This window comes from Tachyglossus aculeatus, chromosome 18 (assembly GCF_015852505.1).
Source record: "Tachyglossus aculeatus isolate mTacAcu1 chromosome 18, mTacAcu1.pri, whole genome shotgun sequence".
Taxonomy (NCBI): domain Eukaryota; kingdom Metazoa; phylum Chordata; class Mammalia; order Monotremata; family Tachyglossidae; genus Tachyglossus; species Tachyglossus aculeatus.
This window is the reverse complement of record NC_052083.1, coordinates 11,606,736-11,625,226: the sequence shown is the minus strand read 5'-3', so window position 1 is coordinate 11,625,226 and position 18,491 is coordinate 11,606,736. Positions and strand designations below refer to the sequence as shown.

The window sequence follows — 18,491 nt, the reverse complement described above, 5'->3', positions numbered from 1 at the left end:
CAGGGAGGTGAGGCTGTGAACTGGGAAAGAGAAAGGGAAGGGGAGGGATTTGAGTTTGCAAGTGCTTCCTCAGCAACAGCTGTTGCTATGATTGAAATTCAAACAAAGGGAAAAACAATTCCGGAATGCAGGGAGCCAAGTTCCGGGTGCTAGTGGTGGGAAAGCCACTAGGCATGGCCGGGTGAGGGGGAAAGAGGAAGAGGGAAGTGAGAAGAGATTGGCAGGGTAATTTTACAGCCCTGTCACTCTGGATAGTTCTGGAACAGAACCTCATTGCAGGTGAATCTTTGCAGAATGAACTCCATGATACAACCGTTCATGAATTTTTGATGAACCTAAGTTGGCTGTATTGTGAGTCGCAACGCATGTCCATACTCTACATTCAGCCACGCAAATTGTCTTTTTGCAGCACCATTTGGCGTGCAACACTTTCATTCATTCAGTCATATATATTGAGCGCTTCAGCACTTAGAACAGTGCTTTGCACATAGTAAGCACTTAACAAATACCATTATTAGTATTATTACTGTTGCAGAGCACTGTCCTAAACGCTTGGAGAGAACAAAATAACAGTAACAATAAAACACTTCCTTCCACCAGCTGATGCTAGCGTCCCAAATTTCACTTACAGAACGAAAGCACTTAACAAATACCATTATTAGTATTATTACTGTTGCAGAGCACTGTCCTAAGCGCTTGGAGAGAACAAAATAACAGTAACAATAAAACACTTCCACAAGCTGATGCTAGCGTCCCAAATTTCACTTATAGAAGGAAAGATCCATTAGCAGGCTCCCTCATACAGAGCAGATCTCTTTTCCAGCAACCCCCTCAATGCCCTTGCATTCCTTCCTCCCACCCCCAACTCTGCCATTTTCATGTCCCACCTCTGACTCACTGCTCTTGCCATATGCTGAGTAGGATTATCTCTCCAAGCTTCAAACCTTTCCTCCTTCCAGGAGCTACAAAAAACTCACCTCATGCAGGAAGCCTCCCCTAATTAACACTTCCACTGTCTTGGTTACACTCTCCACTACAGTTATCTTGGCATTTGTGCTTGTACATGTAATCTTTCAGTTATATGTTCCTGTTCTTAGGCTTGCTCACATTGCATTTTGGACCATCAGGTCCTTTAGGGCAGGGACCTAAATTTGTAATGCTTCAATCAGTCAGTCATATCTGTGTGCAGAGCACTGTACTAAGCACTTGGGAGAGTACAGTATATGCTGGTTTCATACACACCCAAAAGAGAAGCAGCATGGCCTGGTAGATAGAGCTTGGACCAGACAGAGAAGAACCCCCGTCTTACCTCCTTCCCTTCCCCACAGCACCTGTATATATGTTTGTACATATTTATTACTCTATTGATTTTACTTGTACATATCTATTCTATTTTATTTTGTTAATATGTTTGGTTTTGTTCTCTGTCTCCCCCTTCTAGACTGTGAGCCCACTGTTGGGTAGGGACTGTCTCTATACGTTGCCAACTTGTACTTCCCAAGCGCTTAGTACAGTGCTCTGCATGCAGTGAGCACTCAATAAATACAATTGATTGATTGATTGACCTGAGTTCTAATACTGGCTCTGACACTTGTCTGCCGGGTGACCTTGGCTAAGTCTCTTCACTTTTTCTGTGCCTCAATTACCTCATCTGTAAAATGGTGATTAAGACTGTGAACCCTAATGCCATTATGTCAGGGTTCTGCAGAAACCAGTCTCTGCAAAGTGATCCCCTGTGGCGTCACCTAGTTTTCTGCCACTCCCGGAATGCCCTGGATCTGTGAAGATTGGCATCTGCTCTAGTTTGAGACGTGCCTGTACTCTGGAAATATCCTCTTCAGTTTCTCCTCCCCCTCCACCACTCTTCCCTTCTCTACCCTGTTAGTATAAGTATCCAGACGGTCGGCTTCTGCGGAGTCTTGGTCAGCAGTGGGGATAGTGAATCCACAGTTTAAAAGCGTTTTGCAGTGCCTTTTTTCACCATGCTGTATGACGAATAAAGAGACACCTCAGAACGCTTTTAAAATGGCTTTCAAACTAAATGGGAGAGTCCACTGCGTGGCTTCACTCATTCTCTAAAGATAATTCATCCAGGAGATAATCTGTCCCCTGCCCCCCAGACTGTAAACTCCTTGTGGGGAGGAAAATGGGTCTGTTATATCATCATCATCATCATCAATCATATTTATTGAGTGCTTACTGTGTGCAGAGCACTGTACTAAGCGCTTGGGAAGTAGAAGTTGGCAACATATAGAGACAGTCCCTACCCAACAGTGGGCTCACAGTCTAAAAGGGGGAGACAGAGAACAAAACCAAACATACTAACAAAATAAAATAAATATTGTTATATTGTACTCTCCCAAGTGCTTAATACAGTGCTCTGCACACAGTAAGGGCTCCATAAATACGGCTGATTGACTGATTAAAAATCAGTGATAGTGATACAAATATTCAGGAAGCATTCACGTTGCAGACACGGCAGAAACATGAAAGCGTGGATTAAGTTCCAGGCTCTGGCAGCCTGGCAGAATGGTATGCATATTTAAATGAATATATTCTCTAGCAGACCAGCTACTTTACTATGTGACAGCTTCCCAGGCAGAAAATCTGAAATGGAAAGCCTTTTTTTTAAAAAAAATAGTCGTTTCTAAGGGGAGAAGATAAAATGCTTCTTTTAGTTCAGTTTTGATGTAGGTGAATTTAGTTGGGTCTCCAGCATCTGGTTGATTAAGACTTTTCATTCAGAAGATGTGCAAAACACAAGTGCACAAAACTGACCCTGGGGCTAATGTTTAATTCTGCTCTGATTTCAGGAGAGCTTCTCTCTGATGAATCTCAAAATCAAGAGATTTCTGCAGCGAAGATTTATCAGGTAAAATCCCATTTAAGATGTACCCAGTTAAACCTAATACCACGGTGAGGGGAGAGGGTCTCCCCTTTCCTAGGACCTGCCTGAATTTCAGGGCTGTTTTCTGTTGTCTGTCAAATGGCTTTCGGGATCCCCCGCTCAAAGTCTGCTTCTGCCTGACTGGGGTATTCAGTCAGAAAGAAGCAGTCATGGCAGCGACAGGGAGCTCAGTGCCGGACAGCTGGCTGTTGCAAACATCTAAGCGGGGGAGAAGATGCCAAAATCCCACCCCTCACCTGCTGCTTGAAAGCAGACCAGCCTCTGCTTTATCTCTGTGCCCTCCGTACTGCCCTGGTCACCTCCTGTCCTGCCTGGAAATGCTCCCCAACGTTTTTGGTGTCATCCGACCCGCCCTGAATCCCTCAGAACCAAAAATGCCTGGGGACCAGATCCTGTAGCAGCAGATGCAGTGTCTATGCTTTGGAGTAAGAGCAGAAGCAAGGCTGCCACACAGGGCTGTAGTAGTGGGAGGAAAGGAGGGGCCTCAAAGAAGGGAGGGAGGAAGGAAGGGAAGGAGGTAGGGAAGGGAAGACTCCTCGCCTCTCTTTGTGTTTCTCCGTCTTTCAGTGCTAAGCCTGTTTCTTCTTCGTATCTATTCTTTGACCCTACCTGCCCTCTGTTTTGGTCTCTTGGTGTTTATGAATTTCTCTCCGACTCTCTGTGTCTCTCTCTCTCTCCCCCCACCCCTCTCTCTTTTTCTCTCTTTCTCCCTCCCTCCCCTAATTTTAGACCATTGGATTTCCAGAAGCTCCCTAGACACTTGCCTCCTGTACTACTTCAAAATGAAATCTCTCAGGTTCCTTTTCAGGTAGACAGACGATAGAAGAAAGTGCTTCCCTGACTGTTTCTATGGTTTTATAATGTTCTGGTCCTGTCTCTGGCTTGGGCACTCATTCGGCATTGAGTCCAGACGTATTGATGGCTCATGCTCATTTGTTGCAAGCCTTAGTATTCGGGGGAAATGTCCTTGACTCATATTTTTCTCTCCACCCTCGAAAGCTTTGCATCCCATGAAGCAAGACCTGACGAATGCATTCTTGGGTGATGTGTGAACCATTTTCATAATGAGAATGGAATGACTTTGCGCTGCCCACATTACTCTAATTGGCTTTCCCTCCACTTTAGTCAACACCCTTACTACTTCATCACCGTTCAAAATACAGTAGATGCAGGATATTCTGATTGGCATCTTAAAGCGTTAAAGAAACAATTATTATATAAATTGTTCATTGCGCTTACGGCATATAACATGTTTCCCTTCTCCCCTGAATAATCTGAGAGCATTGGAACGCATTTTGTTCAGCCTCAGAATGTTCTCAAGTGGTAGGATCAGTAGCCCGTGGCTCAGATTCGGGCCAGATGGTGACTGGAAAGCTGAATTGGGATGATGTCTGGTCTGAAAGGGTGGGGCTTGGAGGGCCCACAGTGCTACAAATTTCAGAAGTGCCCATAAGTATCGTCTAAATTCCTCCCTCCTCTCCCTCCCCACCATTGTCTCAGAGACAATCAGGCTGAGCCTAAAGAAAGTTGTGTTGGGCCTGGGAAGGGAATTTTGGCCCGTGCGGGGTGAGGAAAGAGAATACCGGGCCCCATTTAATAATAATAATTGTACTTGTGAAGCGCTTACTATATGCCAAGCTCTGTTCTAAGTGCTGGGGTAGATACAAGGTCATCAAATTGGATTCCTCTCCCCCTCTCCATCCCCCCCGCCTTACCTCCTTCCCTTCCCCACAGCACCTGTATATATGTTTTTACGTATTTATTACTCTATTTATTCATTTTACTTGTACATATTCTATTTATTTTGTTAATATGTTTTGTTTTGTTCTCTGTCTCCCCCTTCTAAACTGTCAGCCCACTGTTGGGTAGGGACCGCCTCTATATGTTGCCAACTTGTACTTCCCAAGAGCTTAGTACAGGGCTCTGCACACAGTAAGCGCTCAATAAATACAATTGAATGAATGAATGAATGAATGACTCAGCCCCCTTCGCACATGGGGCTCAACTCTTAATTCCCATTTTACAGATGAAGTAACTGGGGCCCAGAGAATCATAATAATAATGATGGCATTTGTGAAGCGCTTACTATGTGCCAAGTGCTGTTCTAAGCGCTGGGGTAGATACAAGGTAATCAGGTTGTCCCACGTGGGGCTCAGGGTCTTAACCCCCATTTTACAGATGAGGGAACTGAGGCACAGAGAAGTCAAGTGACTTGCCCAAAGTCACACAGCTGGTCAGTGGCAGAGCCAGGATTTGAACCCATGACCTCTGACTCCCAAGCCTGGGCTGTTTCCACTAGGCCAAGTGACTTACCCAAGGTCACACAACAGACATGTGGTGAACCCGGAATTAGAACCCTGGTCCTTCTGAGTCCCAGGCCTATGCTCTATTCACTAGGCCATGCTGCTTCTAGGAACACCAAAGCTAGGCAGGGATAAATGAATAAATACATCAGGATGGCATTTATTAAGCGCTTACTATGGGCAAAGCACTGTTCTAAACGCTGGGGAGGTTACAAGGTGATCAGGTTGTCCCACGGGGGGCTCACAGTCTTAATCCCCATTTTACAGATGAGGTCACTGAGGCCCAGAGAAGTGAAGTGACTTGCCCAAAGTCACACAGCTGACAAGTGGCAGAACCGGGATTCGAACCCTCGACCTCTGACTCCAAAGCCCGGGCTCTTTCCACTGAGCCACGCTGCTTCTCACAAACAAAGTCCGTCCAAGGTCAGAGCAGAGGAGTGGCGGAGCCAAGGCTATAACGGCATTCTAACTTCCCAAGCTTTGTCCAAGGGACTGGGCCTCCCATTCAGTCAGATAATAATAATAATAATAATGGCATTTGTTAAGCGCTTACCATGTGCAAAGCACTGTTCTAAGCACTGGGGGGATACAAGGTGATCAGGTTGCCCCACGTGAGGCTCACAGTCTTAATCCCTGTTTTACAGATGAGGGAACTGAGGCTCAGAGAAGTGAAGTGACTTGCCCAAGGCACACAGCAGACATGTGGCGGAGCTGGGATTAGAACCCATGACCTCTGACTCCCAAGCCTGTGCTCTTTCCACCGAGCCACGCTGCTTTTCATTCTCTAACATCTCCCCAAGACCGTTGGTGTCCAAAAAAACTCTCCCATTAGTTTTGATATCGGGACTGCTGGCAGTTGAAGTATCATCCGTTTCCCTACTGAAAGCTCACCTCCTCCAGGAGGCCTTCCCAGACTGAGCCCCCTCCTTTCTCTCCATCTTCCCCTCTCCATCCCCCCCGCCTTACCTCTTTCCCCTCCCCACAGCACCTGTATATATGTATATACGTTTGTACATATTTATTACTCTATTGATTTATTTTACTTGTACATCTCTATTCTATTTATTTTAGTTTGTTAATATGTTTGGTTTTGTCCTCCGTCTCCCCCTTCTAGACTGTGAGCCCACTGTTGGGTAGGGACCGTCTCTCTAGGTTGCCAACTTGTACTTCCCAAGCGCTTAGTACAGTGCTCTGCACACAGTAAGCGCTCAAGAAATACGATTGATTGATTGATTGATTAAACTGCTCCAGCCCTTCATGATCTTCTCCGTGAGCACTCCCTGTGCCCCTGGTACCCGGCTCTTCCGGATGCTGATCCCAGCTTCTGGTGGCGGAGCAGAGTGGGAAGGGGCAGGTAGGGACTGCCTATCTGTTGCCGAATTGTACTTTCCAAGCGCTTAGTACAGTGCTCTGCACACAGTAAGCGCTCAATAAATACGATTGAGTGAATGAATCCCCGCCCGGGCTGGTGGGTGTTTTGTGTGAAATGCCAGGCTGTGCCACTCTCTTCTCGGCCGGCGGTCGTAACTGAGACCCCTCCATGGACCAAAGAAGGCATTAGTGGCAAACTGGGGAAGAAAGCGGCCAGTAATAACCCCCGTCTGACAAGGCCGGCCTATTTCCAGTCAAATCCAGGCTTCCTGTTTACCAGCCAGTGTTAGACAAAGCTGCTGTATTTACTGGTAGTACACTAGTTTGGCTCACAGGCTTGGCCCTGTCTCCCAAGACGACGACGAGAAGCTGAATACTCGCACTGTGCTTTGTTTCGGCGTGGAAGGAGAGCAGCGGGGACAATGGGCAGAGTTTCTGGGCGGCAGCCATACCGCGGGCGGGCATTTTCTCGCCAACAGTGCCGAGAGGAGTGGCGTTCCCAGGGAAAGAGAAGAAGCACATTGGCTCCTCCAAGAGCCTTCTGTTCCCTCCCCGCTTTTCCTGCGGGGGCCAATTGCTGCTTGCTGGGCTGTGGCGGGGTCTTTGGGGGCATCTGCTAAGTCCTAAAGTGGATGTATGTGTCTTTTTTCTTTTTTTTTTAGCCTCAAGATCCCCAATGCCGGCTGTTTTAAGAAAACTAAGGCATCTGGCTCTGTACATGACACTGCTGAGTGGAGGGGGATGCACGCTCATGTATTACCTTATGCAGAGTAAGTTCATCCTTTAGTTACCATAATTCTGCAGATAATTTTTCTCTTCCCTGTCCAGAATCTCCCTTTGACTGTGGTGGTTGCAGCTAGCTTTAAAAGGAGAGAGGAGTTGAAGCAGGGGAATCAGCCCGATTCATTGTTCCTTACCCAACAATTGCCCACTTTGGGTCCAATAGCCTCCTCCCTATCTAATCTATATTACAGCTTTTGCTCGAGCCCAGCAGCCCTGGGAATCGAAAGAAAAGGCCCAGGCAGCCCATCTGCATAAGAAGCCCCTGCTCTGGCTTCTGGGGCCAGTGAAAGGCAAGTCTGTGGCTTTGATTTCAATGCATATTTCAGTTTTCTTCAGGAGAAAAGGACAGATAGAAGGAAGGGGAGATGCCAGATGGTTCCCCGGGTGGGGAGAAGGCTGGAGATTTCCAAAGTGCCTTTCAGGGTGTTTCAGAGCCCAGTGTCCGCCCTTGATTTAATGGTGGGGGTGGGGAGGTGGTGGGCGGGCAGAGAAGAAAATAAGTGAGATAGAACCCAGATTTCAAACTCTGTAGACTGAAGCTGCTCCTTGCAGTCAGACACCCCCTCTCCCCCCCCTGCGCAGACAGACAGCTTCTGAATTTCAATTGGCCAATTGGTCCTCATTGTTAAGAGCTAAGAATTTCCAGTGCCCTTTAAAAGGACTAGTCCCTAAGCAGCAGCAGGGCTTCCAGAATGACCTTTCTTTCTCGACACAGTCACTGCTTTGTGGCTCTGGTTTATGAATCCAGAGGGTTTGACCCGACCTTTGAAGTCCACCCCCTTCCTGCTGCCCGGCACTCTCTTTTCCCATCACATCCGGCAGGTCATCGATCTCCCCACTTTGAAGCCTTTCTGAAATCACATCACCTCCAGGACACCTTCCCCGGTTAATCTATTAACTACCTCACCCTGCCTCCTCTAGTCCCCCCACCACTGCCACTTCAGCAGTTCTGCATCACCTAATAATAATAATGATGGTATTTGTTATGCACTTACTATGTACCAGGCACTGTACTAAGTGCTGGAGTGGATACAAGCAACTCGGGTTGGACACAGAAGCATTTGGGTACCCATTTGCCCACTGTAAGCGCCTTACGGGCAGGGATTGCGTCTACCAACTCTATTGTAGCATACTTAATAATAATAATAATGATGGCATTTGTTAAGCGCTTACTATGTGCAGTGCACTGTTCTAAGTGCTGGGGGGATACAAGGTGATCAGGTTGTCCCATGTGGGGCTCACAGTCAATCCCCATTTTACAGATGAAGTAACTGAGGCACAGAGAAGTTGTGACCTGCCCAAAGTCACACAGCTGACAAGCGGCGGAGCCGAGATTAGAACCCATGACCTCTGACTCCCAAGCCTGGCCTCTTTCCACTGAGCCACGCTGCTTGTACTTTCCCAAGCGCTTAGTACAGTGCTCAGTAAATGTCATTAATTGATTACCCCAGTGAACACCCGATCCCCTCCATTAAAGTGGAACCTGTTGGGGGCAGGGGTGGTGTCCACTGATTCTACTGTTCTCTCCCAAGTGCTTATTATAGTGTTCTGCAAAGATTAAGAACTAAATAAATAAAACTGATGGATTGACATTGGTGGGATACCAGCTGGTAAAAAGGGAGTGGATGATTCTGGGCCCCCATCACGCCTAAGGCTGGTTTGGGCCCAAGCTATGGGGTGGTGGTTACTCGGCTCTGTGCGGGGCTTCCCAGAGACCAGTTTAGCTCCTAGGCCGCTTCAGGACGTCACGGGGCTGTCGGGTTGGTCTAGAAATTGGGTTCAGGCTAAGAATCCCCGAAGGTGGCCTCATCATCATGGTCATCGATAGTATTTACTGAGTGCTTACCATATACAGAGCACTGTACTGAGCGCTGGAGACAGTACAGTACAATGCATTAGGGTTGGAAAGCACGTTCCCTGCCCACAATGGGCTTGCAGTCTAGAGCCTCACCACTAACCCAGCCTCCTGGGGACTAAAGGGTCCTGCAGATGGCTCAGATTCCCGAGGGATGAAATAATTGAACATCCTGGCCTAGCTCTTCCCCTCAGGCTAGTCTGGTAGTAAAGAGGGCCCCCCACAAACCCCCCTCATCTGGTACCTCCCCACCCCTTTCTTAGGGGCCTCAGTTACAGTAGACCCCCCTTCTCTGGCCCTCTGACCCCACGGTTGGTTGGGAAACCTCTTTTTCCTGACCCACTGGGAACAAAACCAGAGCAAATGGGCTCCTCCGATTTCTGGTAATCCCCGAGTGAAGGATTATCCATCACTCTGTGGTTTGCCTTCTAGGTACTGAATGATGTATTGAAGTGGAAAAGTTTGATCTGAAGTGGTACATTTAGCCATTACTACTTGCACGAATGAGTTTTCCATCCTCTCAGCCCTCACTTCAAGTTGAATTTTTGGATGATTTCCATTTCTTCCTTGCCTTCCTATTCTTTGGTTCCTAAGGGTTAGCTCTTTGCTGGCGTAGGTCTTCCAGGGGGCTGGCTCTTTTGTCCCACGGACCTGGTCCAGAACCCTGGGCTGTACTGAATGTGAAATAATCAAAGTCACAGGAACGTCTTTCCTTTGAAGAAAACTTCGCCAAGTCTGAGTTCTACCAGTTGGCTCTCGAGGAGCTGAAGAGGCAGCCCGCTGTCCTCGAGGCCCTCGGCGCTCCTCCCCTTAAGGTCCATCACATCAGCCTAACTGACCGGCACAACCGAATCGATGTGTCGGGAGCCCAGGTAAGAAAGCCAGACCTCTCATCTTCTGCGTGGAAAGTTTGTGTTTTGAAAGAGGCGATAGATGGTGTCTTTGCTGTGAAATTTTTGAAAAGACTTCAGAGGAGTGTTAACACCTACCGCCCAGGAATAAATAACTCTAGTGTGATTAATGGTGCAGTTATCAATCAATCAATCGTATTGATTGAGCGCTTACTGTGTGCAGAGATCTATTTAGACTGTGAGCCCACTGTTGGGTAGGGACCGTCTCTATATGTTGCCAATTTGTACTTCCCAAGCGCTTAGTACAGTGCTCTGCACACAGTAAGCGCTCAATAAATATGATTGATGATGATGATCTATCTTTTAGACTGTGAGCCCACTGTTGGGTAGGGACTGTCTCTATATGTTGCCAACTTGTACTTCCCAAGCGCTTAATACAATGCTCTGCACACAGTAAGCGCTCAATAAATACGATTGATGACTATCTATCAGTGGTATTTCTCGAGCGTTTATTGTGTGCAGTACATGGTACAAAATGCTCACGTGGGAGAATAAAGTACAGTGGAGTTGGTAGTCACAATCCCCACCCTCAAGGAGTGTACAGTCTAGAGGGAGAGAATTCATTTCTCTCCTTCCAACTTGTACTTCCCAAGCACTTAGTACAGTGCTCTGCACACAGTAAGCGCTCAATGAATACGATTGAATGAATGAATGAATTTCTGTTCCTTCCAATGAGCCTGGGAAATCCAAGAACACTGCATCGCTTTCCCTTTCCACCCCTGCTTCACCTTCAGCTGGTTCAATGAAGCAGCTTTCGCACTCAGTCAAGAGCAATCTGGTCTCGATCTGAAAAGGATTTTTAACAGCCTCCTCTTTCCTCCCCACTTTCTCCTTTCCCAGTTTCAGGCTTGGATATGCCGCCACTCTGCTATGTATCACTACTGAGGACTCTGTGCCAGGTGTAATTAACTTCAGCACCTGTCTCTCCATGCTTGTAAGCTCCTTGAAGGCAGGAATGGTGTCTCCTAATTGTATTATACTTTCCAAAATGCTTGCTACAGTGCCCCGTACCCAGAAGGAACTCCATAAATAGTTCTGATTGAATGATCTCTTCATGGTGACTGGTCTCTGCCAGGGAGATTACTGTGCTGTTCGTGCCAGGGGGACCCAGCCCCTTCAGTTAAATTAGTGTAGACCATAAGCTCCTTGTGGGCAGGGATCACATGTACCTACCGTATTGCATTGAACTCTCCCACGCAGTTAGTACAGTGCTCTGCATGCAGTAAGCGCTCGATAAATGGCATTGTTTGATTGATTAGTGCTGTGAAACAGCAATTTTCTTACTGTCAGGGCCCAGTTTGGTAGTACTTAACCACCGACCGTGTGCAGAGCAGTAGTGAGAGCTAGGACAAAAATGTTTGGGTGAGAATGAGACATGGTTTCTGGCCCCCAAGAGGCTCCCGTTCAAGAATAAAGTGTCGGTTACGTAGGCATAAAGATGACACAACAAAATTACAAAAGCAGAAGAGACAAGGACAGTGATAAATACAATAAGAGCAGCGGGGCACTGTGGTCGGAAGAGCAGTGCTTTAGGTTCCTTTCAGCTCTGAGTCCCACGGTCACAGCCATGGCTACCGCCACAGACACGTCTGCAGCTGTGGCCCGTGTTCTCTCACCCTTCCCAGTTTGGAGCAGTTGTTCGTGGGAAATCCCGATTCACTCATTCATTTATTCAGTCGTATTTATTGAGCGCTTACTGTGTGCAGAGCACTGGACTAAGCGCTTGGGAAGTCCAAGTTGGCAACATATAGAGACGGTCCCTACCCAACAGCGGGCTCACAGTCTAGAAGGGGGAGACAGACAGCAAAACAACACATATTAACAAAATAAATAGAATAAATATGTACAAATAAAATAGTAATAAATCTGTACAAACATATATACATATACACAGGTGCTGTGGGGAGGGGAAAGAGGTAAGGCAGGGGGTGATGAGGAGGGGGAAAGAAAGGAGGGGGCTCAGTCTCCCCTCTTAGACCGTCAGCCCGTTGTGGGCAGGGGACAGGTCCGTCGGGACGGACTCTCCCAAGGGCTGAGTCCGGCGCTCCGCCCAGGGCGAGCGCCCAGTAAATAGGACCGAATGAACTTCCAGTTTGGAGCGTCCTCAGCCGCTCCGCCCGGGGGCCTGGGTTCTAATTCTGGCTTCGCCACTTGCCTGTTGTGTGACATGCCGTGAGGCACCAGAGCAGTCATTTTCGAAGTGATTCCCTAGTGACTGAGAGAATAAACGTCTTTCCCACAGGGGATAACCCGCATCTCGGGCCATCTTCCTTTGTCGCAAGTGATTTTTCTGTTAGATAACAAATACCAGTTCCGAACTCTATACCGTCCCTTATGGATGGGGTTTTGGGTAGTTTTGGGTGCCCTCTAGACTGTAAGCTCGTTGTGGGTAGGGAACATGTCTCCATCCCCCCCATCTTACCTCCTTCCCTTCCCCACAGCACCTGTATATATGTATATATGTTTGTACATATTTATTACTCTATTTTATTTGTACATATCTATTCTATTTATTTTATTTTGTTAGTATGTTTGGTTTTGTTCTCTGTCTCCCCCTTTTAGACTGTGAGCCCACTGTTGGGTAGGGACTGTCTCTATATGTTGCCAATTTGTACTTCCCAAGTGCTTAGTACAGTGCTCTGCACATAGTAAGCGCTCAATAAATACGATTGATGATGATGATGAACATGTCTATTATATTGTACTCTCCCAAGCACTTAGTACAGTGAGCTGCACCCGGCGCTCAATAAATACAATTGACAGAGTAACTGTGACTCCAGCACTTATCTGAGAATCCCCGGTGCTCTGCTTACACCACCTCACTTGGCACAGGTGTTGTACAGATGTATAAACTGAGAGCCTTCTCAAAACAATAATAATAATAATAATAATAATAATGATAGCATTTACTAAGCGCTTTCTCTGTGCAAAGCACTGTTCTAAGCATTGGGAAGGTTTAAAGGTGATCAGGTTGTCCCATGGGGGGCTCACAGTCTTAATCCCCATTTTACAGATGAGGTAACTGAGGCACAGAGAAGTGAAATGACCTGCCCAAAGTCACACAGCTGGCAATTGGCGGAGTCGGGATTTGAACCCATGGCCTCTGACTCCAAAGCCCGGGCTCTTTCCACTGAGCCACGCTGCTTCTCTGAAACAAGGAACAAGGGCTTTGGGTGAATCAACAGCCTTTCCTGTGGGTCAGGATTTTACGTTTGCTCAATACGTGCCCCAAATCCGAATGTGGCATTAAAGAGTCAGCTACTTCAGGAAAAGCGAGCTAAATATACTGTCTTTTAAATGATCTATTTTTTAAAAAAATCAAATAAATACAGTTTTGTAAGCTCTCGACATGGAGCTGTTTTTCTGCAGAGAACTTGAAAACTTCAGGCCTTGTTTGGCCCTGGGACCAGTGGGAGTGGATCGGAAAACTCCCCGCAACCCAGCGTTAAGGGAGAGAGCCTTGAGTTCACTGGTTAGAAGAGCAGGTTGATGGAGAGCCGTGGGGTGCACTTACTGGGAGGAGAGTGGTGTGATCTGGCCAGTGATTCATATGGTTCGTCTGTGTTCCTGCATTTAGGATGGAGTGGAGATGGGGAAAATTTGGAGAGGGGGAAAAGGGGAGGCTACTGCAGTAATTGAGGAGAAAGGGCTTAGGTGAGAAATAGATGGTGAAAGAATGATGAGGAAGGGGTGAATTCCTCAGATACTGCAGCGGGAACATCCTTGACTTTTGAATTTAATGGAGAAGACCAGGCTGACCGCAATTAAATATAAACCAACAACAAAGCTGGAGATGAGTGTATGGGTAGGCTGGGCCTTAGGAAGTTGTCTTTAAAAAATGGTATTTGTTAAGTGCTTACTTTGCTCTTCTTTCCGTCGTAGATGAAGGTGCCCGTCTCTGGATCCAAGACGGCTGGCGAGCTGTACATCCACGCCCTCAGAGATGTCCCCGGGAAGAGGTCTGTATGGGACGACAGGATTGAGGGTGGTGCTTGGCCACCCCGACTTGGGAATCTGGGCCAGTTTTTCATTTGAAGAGCCAAGAAGTGGTTATTCCTTTCCCCCTATGAGAAACTCACCCGAATCCCATTTTAACACCAAAATGGAAATCTGAAGCATAGGCATGGATGGCATTTAAAGGCCTGCCTGTGGACATTCCTGTGGCAGAAATTCCACTCGTTCAAGTCTGCCATACCACTCAAACCTCCCTCTTTCTCCAACTGCCCACCCACCCAGCTACTCCTCCCCCCTTTCCTTGTAAAGGTCATTAAACTCAGTTGCTTGTGGCAAAGTGTTAAACGTACTCTGTGCCGCATTATCAGCCTCTAGGCCCGGTGCCCGAGCCATTAACAAATGGATAAAGACGACAAGTTCCCGTGTTTAAGTTCTTCATTGGTTTCTGTGCACCGGCTCTCCCTCTTAATTGGCTCATTTGTCCTCTTGCCAACAGCTACATCCCTCCGTCCCCTGCAGCCTTTCCCGGCGGTGACCACTCTAGTCAGCCTGCATTCTCGTTCCCAAGGGTGGAGGAGAAGCCGGCATTTTCCGTGCCGCCGGGGCGGTGATCAGAGCAGCGGCCAAGAAGCCAGGGTCAGTCCTTAGAAGGAGCGAGGGATGGGGACTCTCCCCCGAGGAGACAGCACCTCTAAATTCCTTTACGATAGAAACACTGTTGCTAAACGGGCTCTGAAAACTCCTAAGCCCCCTATGATAGACTGATCATAGTGCACCCCCATTTCAAACTGCAGGAAAATGTCTTAAAGCTTGCCATGAACGGCCCTTAAATGATGTGCTTTTGATCGTGGATGTGTCTGCATTTTGCTTCCCTTCCGTGCTGACGGGCTTCTCGTGGCTTGCGCTCTCGATTCGTGTCAGGTGGAATCTGCAGGAGGTCATCCTCCACCTCAAGGACGGCCAGCGCGTTCCCGTGTACCAGGCGGGGGTGGAAAAGGAGGCCGGGGGGAAAAGCCTTTGAGCCCCCCGACGCGTGACGGACTCCGTGATGAGCGGCGTCCTCTTCAAAGAGCCAGCAGGCAAGGCTCACTTCAGTGGAGTGGATCCGTTTCCAGCCTTCTGGTCTCCCTTCCAGGGGAAGGCTTTGGAGGGATTTGGATTGGACTGAACCCTGAGCTTCCGGTATGCCTTTTTGATGCCATTGTTTAATCAGGAGTCTTCCCTGAAGTTATATTAAATTGTGAATATATAAAATCCCTTCCTGACTTCCCATGCCCCTCTGTTCGTTCATTCATCCAACCATATTTTTTGAGTTCTTACTGTGTGCAGAGCACTGTACTAAGCACTTGGGAGAGTTCAGTACAGCCGTAAACAGACACATTCCCTGTCCACCGTGAGCTTACATGATGATGATGATGATGATGGCATTTATTAAGCGCTTACTATGTGCAAAGCACTGTTCTAAGCGCTGGAGAGTTTACAAGGTGATCAGGTTGTCCCACGTGGGGCTCACACTCTTAATCCTCATTTTCCAGATGAGGGAACTGAGACACAGAGAAGTGAAGTGACTTGCCCGAAGTCACACAGCTGACAAGTGGCAGAGCGGAATTCGAACCCATGACCTCGGACTCCAAAGCCCGGGCTCTATCCACTGAGCCACACTGCTCCAACTCCCACCTCCCGGTTTGTCAATACGTGAGAAAGGAGCCGAGAGCGCTTACCTAGACCGAATGTGGGGTTTCTGTTTTCAAGTTACTGGCTTTGCCAGATGGAGGAAAAAAAACCAGCGGGCCCCCAGTACCAGTCCCTTAACTTTGGCCACATGATTCCTTCGTATATCTGCCTATTTCTATCAGCTCTACCGTTCCTTTAGGGTTCAATTTTGGCCCAAAATGTAGCTTAGTTATTGCATTTTTGAAACGTGTGGAGAAGGTGCAGGAACAGAAAATGTGGGAGGTGGTTCCAGAGGGCCTTCACAAAGCAGAACAGCTCTCTCTTCCTTGGGGCTGTTGATCATCATCATCATCATCAATCGTATTTATTGAGCGCTATGTGCAGAGCACTGTACTAAGCGCTTGGGAAGTACAAATTGGCAACATATAGAGACAGTCCCTACCCAACAGTGGGCTCACGGTCTAAAAGGGGGAGACAGAGAACAAAACCAAACATACTCACAAAATAAAATAAATAGAATAGATACGTACAAGTAAAATAAATAAATATTTATTGATCCACCTGATTGCTGCCGTGACAACCTTCCTGCCTTCTGAGCACACTGGGTCACAGTGGGGTTGGCTAGCCAGGGATTTTCAGTCTCGTCTGGAAACTGTGATTCTGGAGTCTCACTGCCTCACCTGAAATATCTTCCCTCCTCCTTCTGTGCTCCTCATTTGCCTCCTATGGGTATCTTCCCTCCCTGTGAGTCCTCTGTGGGACATGGACTGTGTGTCTTCCCTCCCTCTCTCCCTCCCTGTGAGCGCTCTGTGGGACGTGGACTGTGTCCGACCTAATTTGTATCTCCTCCGGTGGTTAAAGCAGTGCCTGGCCTACAGTAAGTACTGAACAAATACCATAAAAAAAGAGGTGGATCAAAGGAATCAATCAGTAGTGTCTATTGAGAGCACTGCACTTAGCAGTTGGGGAGAGTACAATGGATGCCCTTATCACTGCCTCCCAAACTGGGTCACCCTGTTCTGGGGGTGCCACACCTGAGACTCTGTTCCTCCAATTTCATACCCTCTCTTGAGAGCCCCAGGCAATCTGGTCTCAGGAGCTCCAAGCTAATTCTTTTGAGCCTGTCACCCGGTTGAAACCACCTGGCACCTCTGCTCTCGGTGTTTCCGGGGGTGTGGGACGTGGCCCCCGTTTTGGATGGAAAAATCAACTTTCCAAGCTCAAGCCTAAACTTGTCCCAGAACCTTGCTGGAACAACAGGAGGCTTTGTTCTAGGGTAAATCATACCTTAGACTGCAGGATTTCTTTAGGATGTATGTGGGCTACTTCGCCCCCCCCCCCCCCCCGGATTTCCTTGCCATCTTCGGGACAGTGGCAAAAATGAGTTGAGAGGAGGGGAGGGGAGAGGTGTGGACTAATAATAATGAGGATGGCGTTTGTTAAGTGCTTACTATGTGCAAAGCACTGTTCTAAGCGCTGGGGGGGATACAAGGTGGTCAGGTTGTCCCTCGTGGGGCTCACAGTCTTAAATCCCCATTTTACAGATGAGGTAACTGAGGCTCAGAGAAGTTAAGTGACTTACCCAAGGTCACACAGCTATGTGGTGGAGCTGGGATTCGAATCCATGACCTCTGGCTCCAAAGCCCGGGCTCTTTCCACTGAGCCACGCTGCTTCTCTATAGCCACGCTGCTAGAGACTTGAGATCAATCAGTTAGTGAATGCTTGTGTGCAGAGCACTGTACTAAACACTTGGGTGAGTACAGTGCTTGGCACATAGTAAGCGCTTAACAAATACCATCATCATCATTATTATTATTATTATTATTACAATACAACAAAGATGGTAGATATGTTCCCTGCCCATTAGGAGCACCCTTCCTTTCTTCTGAGCAACCCTAGGATCCCGTACACCGTATATCTACATCATGTGACTGTATATGTTGCCAATTTGTACTTCCCAAGTGCTTCGTACAGTGCTCTGCACATAGAAAGCGCTCAGTAAATACGATTGATGATGATGATGATGTGTCTCATGCAATGTTTTGTCTATCGAGGTAGAGGGGTTGGGGGTATCTGACCAATTGCTTCCCCGGCCCGTCCCACCACTGGGAAAGCAAGGCCTTGGTCCTTGCTTTCTTTCCCTTCAACTCGGAACGGCCGTCCTACTCAAATCCAAGGGGTACTTGAGTTTTTCTTTTTGTATCGCCAGTCAGAACTCTTCTTCCTGGCATGGCCTTAGTCTCAAGCCAAGTTCCTCCGCTGCTGAGGGGAAAGGAAGCCTCAAGAGATGAGAATGCCGCTGACGGGAAGTGAAACTCCGAGCTCGCTTGCTGTTTCTTCACTGCAGGAGTGTTCTCCGAGTGTAGAGGAGGAAGGAGTCCGTGAGTGCCAAAGCCACTTTTTCTCCAGAGTGTGTGGCCCCTGCTTAATAACCCCTTCACTGTGACGTCGGCATTGGTGCCCACTTGCCCATGTCGCATGACGCTCAGGAGCGAGGTGGGCGGCAAGCACCCCTCCTTTCCATGCCCCCCATGCCAGGGTGGCTTAGGATACTGACCCTGGGGGAGCCTTTGAAATTCTGGGGGAGCCCCAAACACGGGGAGAGGAAGGATTTGCTACCATCGCAAAGTTGAGCGCGTTTTCTTGCAGGTAACACATGCTATTAGAGGTGGCTGGGGAAAGGGCAGAGTTTAGCCTTCTCTTCCCCCTTTGGAAAAGCAGCATGGCCTCA

At 47.9% G+C, this 18,491-nt stretch overlaps 1 protein-coding gene across 2 annotated transcripts in view; it reads left to right on the top strand.

The window, feature by feature from the left end:
* The window catches only part of LOC119939941 (cytochrome c oxidase assembly factor 1 homolog), a 76,084-nt gene extending 57,593 nt beyond the window's left edge, over positions 1–18,491 (top strand). Inside the window, exons 3-8 of one of the 2 annotated variants that reach the window (XR_005454856.1) lie at positions 2,814–2,872; positions 7,245–7,352; positions 9,941–10,092; positions 14,014–14,090; positions 15,007–15,267; positions 17,970–18,491. Coding sequence is in view for 1 of the 2 variants with exons in the window: in XM_038759972.1 (XP_038615900.1) it covers positions 7,259–7,352; positions 9,941–10,092; positions 14,014–14,090; positions 15,007–15,106 (423 nt within the window). In the remaining variant the exon portion in view is untranslated. Of the gene's footprint in view, positions 1–2,813; positions 2,873–7,244; positions 7,353–9,940; positions 10,093–14,013; positions 14,091–15,006; positions 15,335–17,969 lie in introns of those variants that run through there. The other variant, XM_038759972.1, reaches the window with a different exon arrangement.